This window comes from Macaca mulatta, chromosome 5 (genome assembly GCF_049350105.2).
Source record: "Macaca mulatta isolate MMU2019108-1 chromosome 5, T2T-MMU8v2.0, whole genome shotgun sequence".
Taxonomy (NCBI): Eukaryota; Metazoa; Chordata; class Mammalia; order Primates; family Cercopithecidae; genus Macaca; species Macaca mulatta.
This window is the reverse complement of record NC_133410.1, coordinates 107,142,536-107,162,329: the sequence shown is the minus strand read 5'-3', so window position 1 is coordinate 107,162,329 and position 19,794 is coordinate 107,142,536. Positions and strand designations below refer to the sequence as shown.

The 19,794-nt window shown below is 35.0% G+C and overlaps 1 protein-coding gene across 1 annotated transcript in view; it reads left to right on the top strand.

The window, feature by feature from the left end:
• Positions 1-19,794, top strand: part of STPG2 (sperm tail PG-rich repeat containing 2) — a 547,712-nt gene that overhangs the window by 279,464 nt on the left and 248,454 nt on the right. Inside the window, exon 9 of the mRNA XM_078002688.1 lies at positions 7,232-7,391. Coding sequence (XP_077858814.1) covers positions 7,232-7,391 — 160 coding nt within the window. The remainder of the gene's footprint in view (positions 1-7,231; positions 7,392-19,794) is intronic.

Here is a 19,794-nt window from a genome sequence, read left to right as displayed (position 1 = left end):
AAATAATGAATAATAAAAGAATTCAGAAGAGTAAGATATCACTTCTAGCGAGGGTTCTCGAGAATGCTTAATGAAAGAGATTCTACTTGAACTGGCTTTTACAGTTGTAAATTTGCCTTCAAATTGAAAAGAGGCTTTGGATGCCAAGGAGAGTTTCCTGAATTTTTTTCCCATAGGCACTGGGGAGCCAGTGGGGGTTTTTAGCAGGTTTATGTCATTTTTAGTGCAATAATTTATTGGCTACTAGCATGCAAATAGTTGTGGACTAAAAGACCTAAAGCTAAAATAGGCAGGTAGTCCAACTGCCAAGTAATAAGTATTTTGGAGCCCATGCCAGGATCTTTGTGGTAGTGAAGGACAGAAAAGTCTAAGGTGAGAGAGGTTACAATAGATATAACCTTTGCCATTTTTAGCTATGCGAGAGAAAGGTGAACAAAAGTAAAAGCCAGCTTTGTATTTTTAGGCTTGGCTGAACATAGAAATTTTTTGTAAGTCAGTGAGGAAAGAAACATCATTTGGTAGTTGGAGGTAAGGGAAGATAATAAGTTTTATTTTAAGGCTATCTGAGGATAATGAAGTGCAAATGTCCAGAACACAACTGAAACTTTGTGATTCAAATATGACTAGCATAATGTTATGTTGCAGGAACTAGGTTAAGTCCGTTGTGTTATTGCCTATGTGATTTTGACTATCAGTACTTTTTGTTATTTTTTTACTGAGCTTTGAAGTATCATTTTTCCAGGCAATTCTAATTCCTTTCATAAAACAACATTGGCCTAAATGGTCTTTTCCAGTATGCCAGGAGAGGATGGAAATAAAGTCAATATTTTCAGTTTTTATGTATTGCTTACTATTAATACTATAATTTTGTATATATTTTAAAATATTTTTTTCCTATCAAAATAACACATTCCTTTCTAAGTCATGTATTTTATGAGGCATATGTTTACAATGATGAATATTAGAGATGCTTAAAATGGCAAGGATGACATTAGTAATTATAATTTGCAACATGTAAAACAAAGATAATTTGATTATCATCTGAAATGCCTTTCTTCTTTATAGAACCAAATTTAAGCAATTTGGATAAGCAGATTGGCAAATTGCTTAAAGAAAGTTTTCTGAATATTTAGGCAAACGTAACTATATTTATAGCCCATAAAGTTTTTTACCATATATATTTGATTAAAGATTTTGCTTGAAAGTTTTGATTGAAAGTTTGAAGTCTTCTTAAGTCACTTCAATGATAATGACAAACTTCATTGTAAAAGAAGTTATATATGACTTAAAATTATGTATTTAGGAATTTGAAATAAAATTTTAGACTAGAATATACTTAACTACGAAATAACAGCTAGAACAAGTTATAAGATATACATGCACAGAAATGGAAGAACATTTATTTCGTAACTTGAAAGAGGAAGTAGTTCTGGTTTAATTGCTCAGAATTTTAACTCTAGTGTATTGTATGAATTTCTTTCATATACCTCTTGCTATTAGACCTACTGCATGTTGTTGCAGGCTTTTCTTTCCAGTAAGTTGCCAGTAAGTTTGCTTGTCTCCTAAGCAAAGACTGATATTTCACTCTGCCTTTGTGGTCCTGTGCTCTCTATGTTGCCTTTTTTTTTTTTTTGAGACAAAGTTTCACACTGCTGCCAAGCTGGAGTGCAGTGGCACGATCTCGGCTCACTGCAACCTCCGCCTCCTGGGTTCAAGTGATTCTCCTGCCTCAGCCGCCTGAGTAGCTGGGACTACAGGCACGTGCCACCATGCCTGGCTAATTTTTGTATTTTTGATAGAGATGGGGTTTCACCATGTTGGTTAGGATGGTCTCGAACTCCTGACCTCGTGATCCACCCACCTCGGCCTCCCAAAGTGCTGGGATTACAGGTGTGAGCCACGGCGCCCGGTCGCCTTCCTGGTTTTTTGATTGAGAGTCTGAAGTTCCCTTTCCTTTCTTTCCTGCATATTCAACCCTTCAGTGTTCTCAACTTTAGCTTTGTATCCCATTTAGATTCAAAATATGGCAACTATCTTGAGGAAGAAACTTGTATTTGTTGTCAGTCATGGCTCTAGTGTGACGTTGTCTCATAGGCATCACTAGATTACAGGAGATTTTACTCTGTCTTTCCAGTCCAGACCTCTATCCTTTTGCCTGCTTCAATATTCAGTAAATATTTCATAGTAAAGAATCAGTGATGATGAGTTCAGGCTCCTCTGAGTTTAGGCTGAGGTTCAGGTTCAGAAGTTCAGGCTCCCTTCTCTCAGCCTTTATTCTCTCATAGTCATGCTATACTATGTGACTTTCAAACGCCCCACAAATTCCTTTTTCTCTTTGAATAATCTGTGACAATACCAGTCTTTAGCCCTTGCCCAGACTTAGTAAATGCCCACAGGAATGGAACACAGCTTGTAATCTCAATTTACATAGGAAGGTCTCTTCTACTTTTTGGAATTGAGCACAAAAATCATCCTATTATTACTAATCTCTGATATCTTTCAAACAATAATTTAAAAATTTTACTATTTCTGAAATTTAATGCCAAGGTTTATCAAACCTTAACTGTTTATCAGTAATGGTTTATCAAAACTTACTCATTGGTGGAAATCCAGGAGTAGCTATTTTGATTCCAGATAAAATATGTTAAAACAAAAAGCAATTTAGAAGTAAATGGTCATGATTGGTCAATGTTTTTAAAATGTTTAATTAACCAGAATAATATGATAATTTAAATTTGTATGCACAGTTCCACATATATGCAAAGCAAATACTGACATAAATAACTTTAAGGAGAAAGAAACAAATTCAAGCGTAAAGATAAACATATATATTTAGATACATCTATTCTAAAGAGATCGAATAGAATAAACCACTTTATAATGTTACTTAGTAAGAAAAAATGAGAAATGGCTTAAATGACAAATTTCAGAAATGAAAAGGACATCTCTACAGATCCTGAAAGCAAAAAGCAAACAGTTTTCATTATTAACAAATTTGAAATTTGAAAACTTAGGTGAAATGGACAACAAATCTCATTAAAGAAAAAAATAATCCAGAGTTGCTATCTCATCTTACAGTGTCCATGTTTCAACCAAAACTTATTAGATATGTAAATATCAGCTATTAAAATTTTTTTCAAAAAATTAATAGAACTTATAATTAAATAATTAAAGAAAAACACGCTAGCAGTGAGCCAATAGAGAATTTCAATAGATAATAGAAGCAAGCAAAGAAACAAATAAAAGAACAAAAATAATTCTAAAGTTGTAAAGTACAAAAACATAAATAAAAAATTTACTAACTGGGCTCAGGAGATTTGAGAGGACAGAAGACATAATTAATGAACTGAAAGATAGATCAATAGAAATCATTGAATATGAGAAACAGAGAACAAGATTGAATAGTATGAGTAGTTTGAGACCTGTGGGTCAAGGTCAAGTATTTCAGCATATGGATAATAAAAGTCCCAGAAGGAGAAGTGAGAAAGAAAGGAGCAGAAAAATATTTGAAGACATAATTGCTGAAATCTCTCCAAATGTAATAAAAAAACACTAATCTAAGAATCCAGGAAGTTCAGTGAACTCCAAGTACAATATATTTAAGGAGAACTCACACTTACACACATTATAGTCAAACTAGTGAAAGAGAACAAAGGTAACATCTTGAAAGCAACAAGAAAAAGGAAACTTATGTAGTGGAAACAATATCACTAATTGTAGACTTCTCATCAGAATCAGTGGAAGTCAGAAATTAGTGAAGTGACATGCAAAAGGCTGAGAGTAAAAAATTTCAAGCAAAAATTCTATATTTAGTAAAACTACTATTCAAAATGAATATGAAACAAAAATATTTCCAGATCTTTTACCATAGCATGGTAAAGGAAAATTTTATTCTGAGACTAAAACTTGAGGTCAATCTTTATTTGCAATGTGCTACAACATGGCAGACAATTTAGGAATTGAATGCTCCATTCCTTTCTGTGGCTGAGGGGTTTACTTGTTGATGTTTTGTAACCAAGGTTTTTGAAGATCAGAGCCTACATGCAGTTTCACATGTCTGAGATCAGAGAGTATATGTAATTTCATATGTCAAAATAGCAGGGAACATTCAATGAAATTGGAAAAATTCTGAATGTGTATGAAATTGGGAGGTTTCATACCTCCTGAAACCTCTTGATTCTGGAAAAACTGAATTTTTCCAATTTCATTCATTTGGAAATGCTGAATCTTTTTCATACTAATTCTGAATTTGTATAAAATCAGACAAAGAAATGTTAATCTCTTGGTCTATGGGGTTACAGGTCAGTCAGGCTTGAGTTTTAAGTGAGTTGTTGCATGGTATTGAGCATGTAGAATTTTACAGGGACTTTGACTTGACAGAAATGAATCAATTCAGAAGGTGTGTGATTTGGTTTTGCCAAAATACAAACAGGCTGACCCACCTTCCTTTGAAGTAGTTGAAACCAGTGAAATTTTTTTACACTTCCTGGAACATTGTCTTTATGTGATTCTCAACAACTTAACTACTTTTGATTTGTTTGTAGCTTAAAATACTAGAGACTTCCCTTTTAATATCCCATTAGCATCTCTCTTCAGGCAAGGGAGATATTACTGAGGGGTTCACGTAGTCCTATACCTAATAAAGATAATAATGCCAATGGCAATGATGATAGCAATGAAAGCCAACACTGGTACTCCTTATGTATCAGAAAACATTTTAAGAATTTTATGCACATTAATTATACGAATTTTATGCTTCCTTATGTTATTTTAGGGTAGGGCTTTTGTTTTCTGGATGAGGAAGTCAGGACACTAAACCTAGGACAAGGATTCATGTTCTAGCTAAAAAATGAGGCCAGGAAGATGAGAGCCAGACATTTTTAGCTTTTGTGTTGGGACCCAGATTCTCTGCTGTATAATGTGGAGTTTCCCAAATGCAAGAACAGGATTTAAATATTGGCATGAGAAAAAAGTCATGCAATAAGCCAAAAAGAAAAAAAAAACATGAGAAATGTCTATTATATCCATTTTTCATGTCCCTTCTTTATTTTCTGTGATGTATAAAGAATCACCAACAAATTTGATGATCTCATCTACAAATACTATTTCCCCGACATGATATTCAACTGATTTAAGGTACTATACAGTACATAGATATTGTTTAAATTATTGTTACTAGACAGAATTTCAGATTTGTCCTATTAATCATCAGCTTAGGATATTTACTTGAAATGTTAATCTCTTGGTCAAATAAAATGAGAATTTAAGATGAGTAGAAAGAGGAAGGAACATCAGTAAAGTAGACAAGCAGGGAATAAATTTCAGAGAAGAATAAATACGCATAGGTAGAGGTTGTTATGAACAAGGGTAATATATATTGGATTAGTAGGAGAGGCAGTGAATCTACTGAATTTAAGGAACTAGTTTGACAAACTTTTCCAGGTGTGAACAAACTATTGTTGAAGAATACTGATCACTGATGCAGTTTCTTGTCTTTGCTTCAAGTTATTAAAAAAATAGTTTCTGTATGGCAGTAGCCAAACTTATGAATTATATCCAGTCTAGGCACTGGAAGAAGAAATAGATGGTGACACCAGGTAGGGTGTTATGGGAAGTGGGAACAATAATGGCTTCTGATAAGAAAACTAAAGTCATAGTAGGCACAATCAAGGTCTTCGCAAAGCTTTCCTGTTTACACTGGGCATATTGTATGCACAGGATGTCTTTGTGTTTTTATAATCTCTTCCAGTTTCTTTTCACATACTATAGAGGCAGCCCCAAAAGATACACAAATCATCTATGGAAATATTGCCTCTATTGCTTATTTTCCACCTACCCTTACTCTATATACTCTTGATGCAGGCAAAAAGAAAATGGTTTCCAGCATTTCTTAGATGACTTACCTATCATGACATTTCATGTTTAACATGGGACTCAAACCAGAAGTGGGGGTTTCATGTAAGAATCCCCTACCCTAGTCATGATCTTACCATATTTTATGATTCTTTGGAAGTGGGAGGTAATGTTAGCATATGCTTGAGGGTGATAATATGGATGTAAGGAACAAGAAAAAATATGTTTTCTAAAATATGGCTCCTAGAGGGACTTCAAAAGTATGCTTTCTCAGTATCCAATTTTGTTTGACTTATTTGAAACTTTAAAATACTTCCCTGTTAGTTCCATACCCTGACTGTTCAGCCTTTTTTTGTTGTTGTTGCATTGAAATTAAGTTTTCTAGAATAGTAAGATTCACTTAACCCTTTTATAGAAACAGGTACCAAACTAAGTACTTTACTCATTTTAACTCATTTAATCCTCAGAATAATATTATGAAATAAGTACGATCATTTTTCTCACTTTACATATGCAAAAACTCAGGATCACAGAGGGTAAGTGGCTTGCTTGAGGTCACATAGCTAGTCAGCAGCAGATATTTGGAACCTAGGAAATCTAGTGCCAGAGTCCACGTGCTTCGCCGTAACACTTTCCTGCCTACTGGGAAATCATTAACACTTAAAAAGTTTTAGTCTTTATACATAATCTAGGTGAACAGATTTCAAAGGAATATGTTATAATTTGAGGAAAATTAGTTTTAAAAAGTTTTCACTGAGATAATTAGCTAATTGTTTAAGGCATTACTTGTCCAACAAATACATGGCACTTATATTTCATTTAGTTTAGTATTATTATTATATTTATTAATATCCATGTGGGTTCATGTTGATTAAAAATGTTACTATGACTGCAGTTCATATAAAGAACCACAAATAATGAAAGAGGAAGCCTTCTAACTTAATTGTAATTATTAAAAATGAAATAAGCAGTCAACCTCATTTTGTAGAATAAGTAAAGTATGTTCACTTAGAACAGTAAAGCAGGAATAGTTCTGCTGCTTAGGAAATCAGGTAATCATTGTTCTCATTCTTGTAAGCAATTTGATTTTCATGATTAAATTGAATATATTTGATTTATATCATGAAAGCTGTTTTTTAAAGAAAATGATCCTAAAGTTCATACTTGTGTTTATTTTACTTTAATTTTGGCAAGTAAATTTACATTTTTATTAGGCATAGATTTAAGAATTCTTTTTTAAGTTTCTAGTTTTAATGTTTAATTAATAAAAGTTTTAGGATTTTTCTACTCATTACTTACTGTAACCATCCATCTGATATCTTCTTGGATATTTTCTATATAAGATATATTTATGCTCATCTATTAAATTTTTTTTCAGGTTATTCCAGCGCCAGGCAGCTATGATGTACACAAATCATATGAGATGTCCCAAGTTAAGCATAAATATATGCCACCTCGTAGTTTAGTGGCTAAAAGAAAACATGCCTCTTTTCTTAGTGCAACTCCTCGGTGCCTAGAAAAAATAACTGATGGGCCAGGTAAGTCTAGATAGTCCTTATAAAGCTACGAGGAAAAAAAATTCTAAGGTTTCCATATTAAAATAGCTAGAATTATTGATAGGTTCGTGGAGACTGAAAAGTTAAGCAAAATAATTTATAACAAACCATTTTTCTCATCAGTGCTTTAACAAAATAACATTGAATTAATCAACATTATTTGAGGACCTGCTGTGTTGTGCATCGTTTTACTTAAAGTCGCAGTTTCCGAGAACCCATCCATGATGTTATGTGAGGACTTACTGTAATTGTAAACACACATTTGCATTTACTGTGCCTCTCTTAAGTGTGTAGGACAAAAACCAAAAAGAGAAAATACTTATTCAGTAGAAGATTTAAGTTATTTTTTCAAATGTAAGAAGATTTTGGGGGAGGGTGGGTTATGTCTCTTAATTTTACCAAAGACAAGTTTACCACTTTTACTAAAACTAATAAAGTCATCCAGCATTCTATTAGGGAAAAAAAAACAGAACTCATAACATGCTAAAGTTGTAAGAGGAGAAAGGCACTTTACCCTCATTTGGAAAATAAGTCATATAGAAGATATACATCAAGCCAGTTGTACAGAATTATTTTTATTCTTTTTCCAAATATACAGAAAGCAACTATATAAAAAGATAAACATTTATTTGAGCATTTACAATTCCAAAAATAATTTTAATTTTTAAAATTTGGATAGTCTTAGCTATCAGTAACCATTCTTGTTGTAAAAATGAATGCAGTAACTTTTGCTGGAAATGAAAGTAAGTCAGTTATTATGCTATTTTACACAGGAAGACTAGATAGAGAACAAGAACAATCATTTTCAACAGTAATTTACAAGTGTATTCCCACTATGTAACCAAACTGTTGTAATGAATTTTTGTGAGACTATGGAGAAAAAAAATGAAACAGAATGAAGAAACTCTTTTTTCCAAAGTTTTTAATGAAAAACTAAAACAGGAGAATATAACTTATCCAGCAAATAATACTTGGACAGCCTGAGAAACTGAGCTTTGTTTCTCACTGCCTTTTAAGAATCAGGCATATTGCCAGCCTATAGATCCATTTTAAGTTGAAATTTTACTTTTTATTTTCTTTTTCTTCTTGAGTTATTACACCCTGGTTGATTTTGTGAGGTTTTAGCTTTGCTGTGAAGTAGGATTCAAACTCCTGTAGTGTGTCCCTGATTACACTCAAATGTGGTTACCCAGGGAAATAAGTTCTTTGAAATTTCAGCACCATCGCCATCATCAAGCACAATCAATTAAATAAGAAATAATATTAATCTCAGGGTCTCATGAAGTAGATTATGTTGAGTATCATGTTTCCTGATATTTTTTGTCTGTCTTCCTTTATTCTCCTTTGCATAAAAATTCTTACACATGGAATGCAAAGTAAGAGTTTCAGTTAAGTGCCAGGATTGAAAGACTTTTCATTGCTTCAGTATTTAGCATAGAGCAAGCAAATTAGCTAATTCTTTCATTAGTTTCTATTTTTCACAATTGAGATATTTGCCACCTACTTGCCTCATGAGAATACAAAAGATTAATGAGAACTATATTTCAAAGTCATTTTCAGAACCTTTGAAGCTCCTTCGAAGTATAAGATCTTATCATAATATGAAACATGTTTCTTCTTAACGTTAAGCCAACACTAGCTTCTAACAGAATTTGAGAGGTAAGGGAAATATCTTCATTTGGAAGACAGTTATTATTTGGAAGTCAAAGACATAGTGACTGTCAAAGTTACTGTACAACTGCAGAGTAGACAGCTTGTGAAATGAAAAGAGCTTATCACGTTGGTTAATACCAGTAATTCATGAAGTTTGCTATCCTGCATCTTAAAGTGGCCCATACTTCAAAGGGATAATAACAGAAACCCCACATGCCTCTATAATCAACACATTAAAAAAAGCCATATGGACCTCTGAGGCTATTATCTGATATCATGATATATGAAATTTTATATCCTCTGACATGTAGATATTGTAGTAATTATGGAATTATTCTTTTAAATTTAATCTGCTACCTTAAGGTATACCATCCAAAATACTGCTCTAACATAGATTTAGTAGGTGCCCAGGGTCAGTTCAATTAATATCATGCTGTATTCTGGTAATTGAAGATTAACTTTCCTTTGTCTAGACTCTGTTACATTGATCTAATCAAGGACAAGATTCAAGTGCGATATTATCAAGTCTCTAAATAGGTTCCTAATTTTTAAATAGAGTTTTACTTTTTTTTTTTGATCAATATAACAAAGAATTGTCTATTCTTTTTAATATTAATATATACATACTAATTGTTTTTGCTTTAAAATGAAAATAATCCATTTTTGTTTGTAATTTTGACTCTAACTTTTGCTAGAGACAGCTAATACATGACATCATTTTATTTTTAAAAAATCATTATATAATCAAAAGATCCAGTGATAATAATTCTAGTTGTTATATGCTGTGGGTCAATGTTTATCTTATGAATGATGGCCTTTCATATCATAATGTTCTTAGTAACAAAATAAGAAAAGAAGTTTCTTTACCCTATTATTTCTCTATTAAACATTGGTAATTTTGTTTTGCTTTAACAGCAATGGAAAGACCTTTTTTAGTTGGATGCAAAATTTCTTATACATCAGATAAAATTATTTAGTATTGTTATATGTATACATATGTGTACACATAAATGAAACTATAAGATTGACTTAATTTGGAGAGCATGATATGCATATTTGTTACTTGGGTCATTACATTACTAGAAAGAATGCTGTGCCTCATAGAACTTAAAAATGTACATTGTTATCTCTCTATCTATATAGAGAATTATTGGAAAATTAAAATTGATTACTGGATATCTTACATTTTTAGGTAAAAGTGTTAAGAACTGAGGTTGATGCATATGTGAATAATTATAATCTCATGGGATTTATGGAACTTATAAGACATTCAATAACTCATGTTATAGCCATGTATTTATTTCAAATTATTTTAGATCTTTATTTAGAAATATGAAAATGGTTTTATTTATAAGTAAAGTTTTTTGGAATATACTTAAGAGGGACAAAAGTCATTTTCATTAGTCTAAATTAAAGAAGGAAATAGTACATCCACAATCAGTAATTGTATATCCTTTAGTGTTGTGTGACTAATAAAACACAGTATAATTGTTTAATGAAGAAATAATTAAATTAGGCATATCACATTATAAAGCAGTCTTTTCTTATTACACCAAGTTTTAATTAATGGATATGTAAATGATTTTGTGATTGATCCAACTCAGGTAAAGTGAAATTGTTAAGTGGAAAAGTATTTAAGCATCACTTTATCTCTCATATTGACATGTTTTTAGTCATGGGTTGGGGGCAGGGGTATGCTTGACAAATTTAAAAAGAAAATGGATATAAACATCATTGAGAGTGTGGAAAATTGAGGACCCTCATACACTGTGTTGAAAGTGTAAATTTATATCAGTGTTTCTTAAGGGCAGGTTGGCAAACTGTTTCAAATATTAATGCCATTTGACCCTAGAATTCTGCTTCTAAGATCATCCTAAGGCAATTATTAATACCAAAACTTAAACATCAAGGACTTAATGAAAAGAGTAATAAAAAGTTCAAAATGTCCTAAATGGAAAGAAAAGTGGAGTTTAGTTAATTTTGATAAATAACTGACTAGAGTCCTATGACAATATTACAAATGTTATATGATTTTTTAAACATGGGAAGATCTTGGTAACAAGATAGGATTAATCTATTCAATCAATTAACAAATATGTATTGAGACTATCTTATATATTAAGCACTCTTCCAGGGACTTGTGATACAGTAAATATTCTTGTTTCATAGAGCTTATTTTTAATTTTAATTAATAATATATTTTATCAACTAAATATTAATTTATTAATTATCAGTTAGTAATTAAATGTTAATATTATAAATTAATAATGAATAATATATGCTGTGCTATAGTAAATATTCTTGTTTCATAGAGCTTAATTTCAGATATAAGAGACATTTAATAAATGAAGAGGTAGATTAATAAACAGAAAGAGGAAGAAGGAAAATCAAGCACTTTTAAATTCCATGGGGGGACAAACAAGAGGTAAAAGGATTGAGAGTTTAGAGTGGATGGTGAATCAGTTCCAAATAATGTTAATGGGGAAGGCTTCACTGAGAAATTAATAAAGACATACCTTGGCAATATGGCTTAGTTTGGTTACATACCGCTGCAATAAAACTAAGATTGCAATAAAGCGAGTCACATGAGTTTTTTGATTTCCCAGTACATATAAAATATGTTTATACTATACTATAGTCTATTAAGTGTGCGATAGCATTATGTCTAAATAAAACAAAGTAAATGACTTAATTAAAAACACTGAATTGCTTAAAAAAATGCTAACAATTATTTGAGCTTTCGGCGAGTCTTCTTTTTCTCCTGGAGGGTCTTGCTTCGATGTTGGTGGCTGCTGAATGGTCAGAATTTTGTTTACTAAAGATTGGGGTGACTCTGGATATTTCTTAAATAAGACAATGATGAAATTGGCCACACTAATTGACCCTTCCTTTCATGAGATTTCTCTGTGGCATATAATGTGACTTGATAGCACTTGACTCACAATAGAACTTCTTTAAAAGTGCAGTTAATCCTCCCTAACCCTACCACTGTTTTATCAACTAAGTTTATCCAATATTCGAAATCCCTTGTTGTTATTTCAACAGTGTTCACAGCATCTTCACCAGGAGTAAATCCCATCTCAATAAACCACTTTCTTTGCTCATCCACAAGAATCAACTCCCCATCCTTTCAAGTTTAATCATGAAATTTTAGCAATTCAGTCATCTTTGGGGTCCACTTCTAATTCTAGTTATCTTGCTATTTCTACCATATGTGCAGTTACTTCCTCTACTGAAATCTTGAACCCCTCAATTCATGAGGAATGGAATCAACCTTTTTCAAACTTCTGTTTATGTTGATCTTTTGACCTCTTCCCATGAATCATGAATGTTCTTAATGATACCTATAATGATATAGCCTTTACAGAAGGTTTTCAATTTACTTTGCCCAGATCCCAGAGGAGTCATTCTGTATGGTGGCCATAGCCTTACAAAATGTATTTTTAAAGTAAGACTTGAAAGTTGAAATTAGTCTTTGATCCATGGGTTCAGAATGGATGTTGTATTAGCAGGCATGAAAATAACACTAATTTCCTTGTGCATCTCCATCAGAGCTCTTGGGTGACAAGGTGAATTATCAACAAGTAGTAACACTTTTATTTTGTAAGTGAAAGAAAGTTTATTAAGAAAATAAAGGAATAAGGAATGGCTACTCCATAGACAGAGCAGCCCCAGGGGCTTTTGGTTGCCCATTTTTACAGTTATTTCTTGATTATGTACTAAACAAGGGGTGGATTATTCATGAGTTTTCTGACATTTCTTAGAACTGAGTATTCCTTCCATTTTTAGACCATATAGGATAACTTTATGGCATTGCCATGGCATTTGTAAGCTGTCGTGGCACAGGTAAGAGCGTATCAGTGAGGATGACCGGAGGTCACTCTTGTCACCATCTTGGTTTTTGGTGGGATTTAGCTGGTTTCTTTACTGCATGCTGTTTTATCAGCAAGGTCTTTGTGACCTGTATCTTGTGCCAACCTCCTGTCTAATCCTGTGAATTAGAATGAGCAACTTACTGGGAGTGCAACCCAGAATGTCTCAGTCTTATTTTACCCAACCATTACTTAAGATGGAGGCACTCTGATTCAAACGCCTCTGACATTTTCCCCCTCCCTTTTGTAAGAGAACCCTTAATCCTAAGGGTTTGAGAGGGATGAAGATCCATCTTCTGTAACTTCAGGCTGAACAGGGGCAATAATATTGCTGCCTAACTATTGGGTCTCTTGCATTCAGAGTAGAGAGGAGCTCAGTCAGAAAGTGTAGGTATGTATGGTCAGGGCAATACATAACTCTTCAGTACCAACAAAAGGTGAGATCCATCCCTCTTGTTTCTTCTGAGCAGCGGCCAGAGATGGCTGGTTGTACACAGGAATAAGCAGGGTTAGTCTAAATTGTAGAAAAAACTCAAAAACAACTGATGAGACTAGAATCTAATAACATGTGTACCATTTTTCTTGAAACATATTTTTTTCTCTCTCCAGTCTGCTATTTTTAATAAAGACAAATCATAGTATGACCAATTTGCTTTATTATATTTGGCCTGATTATCTGTATAAAGTACAGCAAGAATAATAACTTTTTTTATTATACTTTAAGTTCTGGGGTACATGTGCAGAATGTGGGTTTTTTACATAGGCATACATGTGCCATGTTGGTTTGCAGCATTCATCACTCCTTCATCTACATTAGGTATTTCTCCTAGTGCTATCCCTCCCCTAGCACCCCACCCCCTGACAGGCCCTGGTGTGTGATGTTCTCCTGCCTGTGTCCATGTGTTCTCCTTGTTCACCTCCCACTTATGAGTGAGAACATGCGGCATTTGATTTTCAGTTCATGTGTTAGTTTGCTGAGAATGATGGTTTCCAGCTTCATCCATGTCCCTGCAAAGGGCATTAACTCATTCTTTTTTTATGGCTGCATAGTATTCCATGGTGTATATGTGCCACATTTTCTTTATCCAATCTATCATTGATGGGCATTTGGGTTGGTTCCAAGTCTTTGCTATTGTGAAGAGTGCCACAATACACATATGTGTGCATGTGTCTTTATAGTAGAATGATTTATAATCCTTCGGGTATATACCCAGTAATGGGATTGCTGGGTCAAATGGTATTTCTGGTTCTAGATACTTGAGTAATCACCACACTGTCTTCCACAACAGTTGAACTAATTTACACTCCCAACAGTGTAAAAACGTTCCTATTTCTCCACAACTTCTCCATCATCTGTTGTTTCCTGACTTTTTAATCATCACCATTCTAACTGGCGTGAGATGGTATCTCATTGTGGTTTTGATTTGCATTTCTCTAATGACCAGTGATGAGCTTTTTTTTTTTCACATGTTTGTTGGCAGCAAAAATGTCTTCTTTTGAGAAGTGTCTGTTCATATCCTTTACCCACTTTTTGATGGGGTTATTTGTTTTTTTCTTGTAAATTTGTTTAAGTTCTTTGTAGATTCTGGATATTAGCCCTTTTTCAGATGGATAGATTGCAAAATTATTCTCCCATTCTGTAGGTTGCCTGTTCACTCTGATGATAGTTTCTTTTGCTGTGCAGAAGCTCTTTAGTTTAATTAGATCCCATTTGTTAATTCTGGCTTTTGTTGCCATTGCTTTTGGTGTTTTAATCATAAAGTATCTCCCCATGCCTATGTCCTGAGTGATATAGCCTAGGTTTTCTTCTGGGGTTTTTATGGTTTTAGGTCTTATGTTTAAGTGTTTAATTCATCTTGAGTTAATTTTTTGTATAAGGTATAAGGAAGGTGTCCAGTTTCAGTTTTCTGCATATGGCTAGCCAGTTTTCCCAATACCATTTATTAAATAGGGAAACTTGCCCCATTGCTTTTGTCAGGTTTGTCAAAGATCTGATGGTTGTACATGTGTGGTGTTATTTCTGAGGCCTCTGTTCTGTTCCATTGGTCTATACATCTGTTTTGGTACCAGTACCATGCTGTTTTTGTTACTGTAACCTTGTAGTATGGTTTGAAGTCAGGTAGCCTGATGCCTCTAGCTTTGTTCTTTTTGCTTAGGACTGTCTTGGCAATGTGGGCTCCTGTTTGGTTCCATATGAAATTTAAAGTAGTTTCTTCCAATACTGTGAAGAAAGTCATTGGTAGCTTGATGGGGATGGCATTGAATCTATAAATTACTTTGGGCAGTATGGCCATTTTCACGATATTGATTCTTCCTATCCACGAGCATGGAATGTTCTTCCATTTGTTTGTGTCCTCTCTTATTTTCTTGAGTAGTGGTTTGCAATTCTCCTTGAAGAGGTCCTTCACATCTCTTGTAAGTTGTATTCCTAGGTATTTTATTCTCTTTGTGGCAATTATGAATGGAGTTCACTCATTATTTGGCTCTGCTTGTCTGTTATTGGTGTAGAGGAATGATTGTGATTTTTGCACATTGATTTTGTATCCTGAAACTTTGCTGAAGTTGCTTATCAGTTTAAGGAGATTTTGGGCTGAGACGATGGGGTTTTCTAAATAATCACGTCATCTGCAAACAGAGACAATTTGACTTTCTCTTTTCCTATTTGAATGCCCTTTATGTCTTTCTCTTGCCTGATTGCCCTGGCCAGAACTTCCAGTACTATGTTGAATAGGAGTGGTGAGAGAGGACATCCTTGCCTTGTGCTGGTTTTCAAAGGGAATGCTTCCAGTTGTTGCCCATTCAGCATGATACTGGCTGTGGTTTGGTCATAAAGAGCTCTTATAATTTTGAGATGCGTTCCATCAATACCTAGTTTATTGGGAGTGTTTAGCATGAAGGGTATTGAATTTTGTCAGAGGCTTTTTCTGAATCTTTTGAGCTAATTTTTTTTTGTGTGTGTGTGATTGGCTCTGTTTATGTGATGGATTACTTTTATTGATTTGCGTATGTTGAACCAGCCTTGCATCCCAGGGATGAAGCCAACTTGATCATGGTGGATAAGGTTTTTGATGTGCTGCTGGATTCCGTTTACCAGTATTTTATTGAGGATTTTTGCATCAATGTTTATCAGGGATATTGGCCTGAAATTTTCTTTTTTTGTTGTGTCTCTGCCATGTTTTGGTATCAGGATGATTCTGGCCTCATTAAATGAGTTAGGGAGGATTCTCTCTTTTCTATTGTTTGGAGTAGTTTCAGAAGGAATGGTACCAGCTCCTCTTTGTACCTCTGGTAGAATTTGGCTGTGAATCTGTCTGGTCCTGGATGTTTTTTGGTTGGTAGGCTATTAATTGCTGCCTCAATTTCAGAACTTGTCATTGGTCTATTCAGGGAATCAACTTCTTCCTGGTTTAGACTTGGGAAGGTGTATTTGGCCAGTAATTCATCCATATCTTCTAAATTTTCTAGTTTATTCGTGTAGAGGTGTTTATAGTATTCTCTGATGGTAGTTTGTATGTCTGTGGAATCAGTGGTGGTGATATCCCCTTTATCATTTTTTATTGCGTCTATTTGATCCTTCTCTCTTTTCTTCTGTATTAGTCTGGTTAGTGGTCTATCTATTTTGTTGATCTTTGCAAAAAACCAGCTCCTGGATTCATGGATTTTTTGAAAGGTTTTTTGTGTCTCTATCTCCTTCATTTCTGCTCTGATCTTAGTTATTTCTTGTCTTCTGCTAGCTCTTGAATTTGTTTGCTGTTGCTTCTCTAGTTCTCTTAATTTTGATGTTAAGGTGACAATTTTAGATCTTTCCTACCTTCTCTTGTGGCCATTTAGTACTATAAACTTTTCTCTACATACTGCTTTAAATGTGTCCCAGAGATTCTGCTACATTGTGTCCTTGTTCTCATTGGTTTCAAAAAATGTCTTTATTTCTGCCTTAATTTCATTATTTATGCAGTATTCATTCAGGAGCAGATTGTTCAGTTTCCATGTGAGGTTTTTTGTTAGTTTCTTAAGTCTGAGTTCTAATTTGTTTGCACTGTGGTCTGAGAGACTGTTTGTTATGATTTCCATTCTTTTGCATTTGCTGAGGAGTGTTTTACTTCCAATTATGTGGTCAATTTTAGAGTAAATCTGATGAGTTGCTGAGAAGAATGTATATTCTGTTGATTTGGGGTGGACAGTTCTGTAGATGTCTTTTAGGTTCTCTTGGTCCAGAGCTGAATTCAAGTCCTGAATATCCTTGCTAATTTTCTGTGTCATTGATCTGTGTAATATTGACAGTGGGGTGTTAAAGTCTCCCACTGTTATTGTGTGGGAGTCTAAGTCTCTTTGTAGGTCTCTAAGAATTTGCTTTATGAATCTGGGTGTTCCTGTATTGGGTGCATATATATTTAGGATCATTAGCTCTTCTTATTGCATTGATCCCTTTACCATTGTGCAATGCCCTCTTTGTCTTTTTTGATCTTTGTTGTTTAAAGTCTGTTTTATCAGAGACTAGGATTGCAACCTCTGCTTTTTTTGCTTTTAATTTGCTTGGTAAATCTTCCTCCATCACTTTATTTTGAGCCTATGTGTATCTTTGCATCTGAGATGGGTCTCCAAATACAGCACACCAATGGGTCTTGACTATCCATTTTGGCAGTCTGTATCTTTTAATTGGGGCATTTAGCTTGTTTAAATTTTAGGTTAATATCGTTATGTATGAATTTGATCCTGTCATTATGATGCTAGGTGGTTATTTTGCCCATTAGTTGATGCAGTTTCTTCATAGTGTTGATGGACTTTACAATTTGTTATGTTTTGGCAGTGGCTGGTACCATTTGTTCCTTTCCATGTTTTGTGCTTCCTTCAGGAGCTCTTATAAGGCGAGCTTGGTGTTAACAAAATCTCTCAGCATTTGATTGTCTTTAATGGATTTCATTTCTCTTTTGCTTATGAAACTTAGTTTGACTGGATATGAAATTCTGGGTTGAAAATACTTTTCTTTAATAATATTGAATATTGACCCTCACTCTCTTCTGGCTTGTAGGGTTTCTGAAGTGAGATCTGCTATTAGTCTGATGGGCTTCCCTTTGTGGATAACCCGATTTTTCCCTCTGGCTGCCCTTAATATTTTTTCCTTCATTTCAACCTTGGTAATCTGAGGATTATGTGTCTTGGGGTTGCTCTTCTCAAGGAGTATGTTTGTGGTGTTCTCTGTATTTCCTGAATTTGAATGTTCGCCTGTCTTGCTAGGTTGGGGAAGTTGTCCTGGATAATATCCTGAAGAGTGTTTTCCAACTTGGTTCTATTCTCCCCATCACTTTCAGGTACACCCAACAAAAGTAGATTTGTTCTTTTCACATAGTTCCATATTTCTTGGAGGCTTTGTTCATTCATTTTCATCCTTTTCTGTCTAATGTTCTCTTCTCACTTAATTTCATTAAGTTGATCTTCAATCTCTGATATCCTTTCTTCCACTTGAACAATTTGGCTATTGATACTTGTATATGCTTCACAAAATTCTTGTGCTGTGTTTTTCAGCTCCATCAGGTCATTTATGTTTTTCTCTAAACTAGTTATTCTAGTTAGCAATCCGTCTCACCTTCTTTCAAGGTTTTTAGCTTCCTTGCATTGGGTTAGAACATGTTCCTTTAGCTCAGAGGAGTTTGTTATTACTCACCTTCTGAAGTCTACTTCCGTCAATTCATCAAACTGATTCTCCATCCAGTTTTGTTACCTTTCTGGTAAGGAGTTGCGATCCTTTGGAGTAGAAGAGATGTTCTGGTTTTTGGAATTTTCAGCCTTTTTACGCTGGTTTCTCTCCATCTTTGTGAATTTATCTACCTTTGCTCTTTGATGTTGGTGACCTTCGGATGGTGTAGACATTCTGAGTAGACATCCTTTTTGCTGATGTTGATGTGGTCCCTTTCTGTTGTTAGTTTTCTTTCTAACAGGTCACTCTGCTGCTGGTCTTCTGGAGTTTTCTGGAGGTCCACTCCAGACCCTGTTTGCCTGGTATCACCAGCGAAGGTGGCAGAACAGCAAAGACTGCTTCCTGTTCCTTCCTCTGGAAGCTTCGTCCCAGAGGGGCACCCACTGGATGCCAGCCAGAGCTCTCCTGTTTGAAGTGTCTGTCAGCCCCTACTCAGAGGCGTCTCCCAGTCAGGATACACGGGGGTCAGGGACCCAGTTGAGAAGGCAGTCTGACCCTTAGCAGACACTCGAACGCTGTGCTTGGAGATCTGCTGCTCTCAGAGCCATCAGGCAGGGATGTTTAAGTCTGGTGAAGCTGTGCCCACAGCCACCCCTTCCCCAGGTGCTCTGTCCCATGGAGATGAGGATTTTATCTAGAATACCCTGACTGGCTGCCTTTTTTTTGTCCAGAGAGGAGGAATCTAGAGAGGCAGTCTGTCCACAGTGGCCTTGCTGAGCTGTGGTGGGCTCCGCCCAGTTCGAACTCGCTGGTGGTTTTGTTTACACTGTGAGGATAAACCTGCCTACTCAAGCCTCAGCAGTGGCAGATGCCCCTCCCCCCACCAAGCTTGAGCATCCCAGGGTCAACCTCAGACTGCTGTGCGGGCAGCAAGAATTTCAAGCTAGTGGATCTTGGCTTGCTGGACTCCATAGGGGTGAGACCCACTGAGCCAGACCACTTGGCTCCCTGGCCTCAGCCCCCTTTCCAGGGGAGTGAATGGTTTTGTCTTCCTGGCATTCCAGCTGCCACTGGGGTATGGAAAAAGAAAAATCTCCTGCAGCTAGCTTGGTGTCTGCTCAATCACCTGCCCAGTTTTGTGCTTGAAACCCTGAGTCCTGGTGGCATAGGCACTGGAGGGAATCTCCTGGTCTGTGGGTTGCAAAGGTCTTAGGAAAAGTGCAGT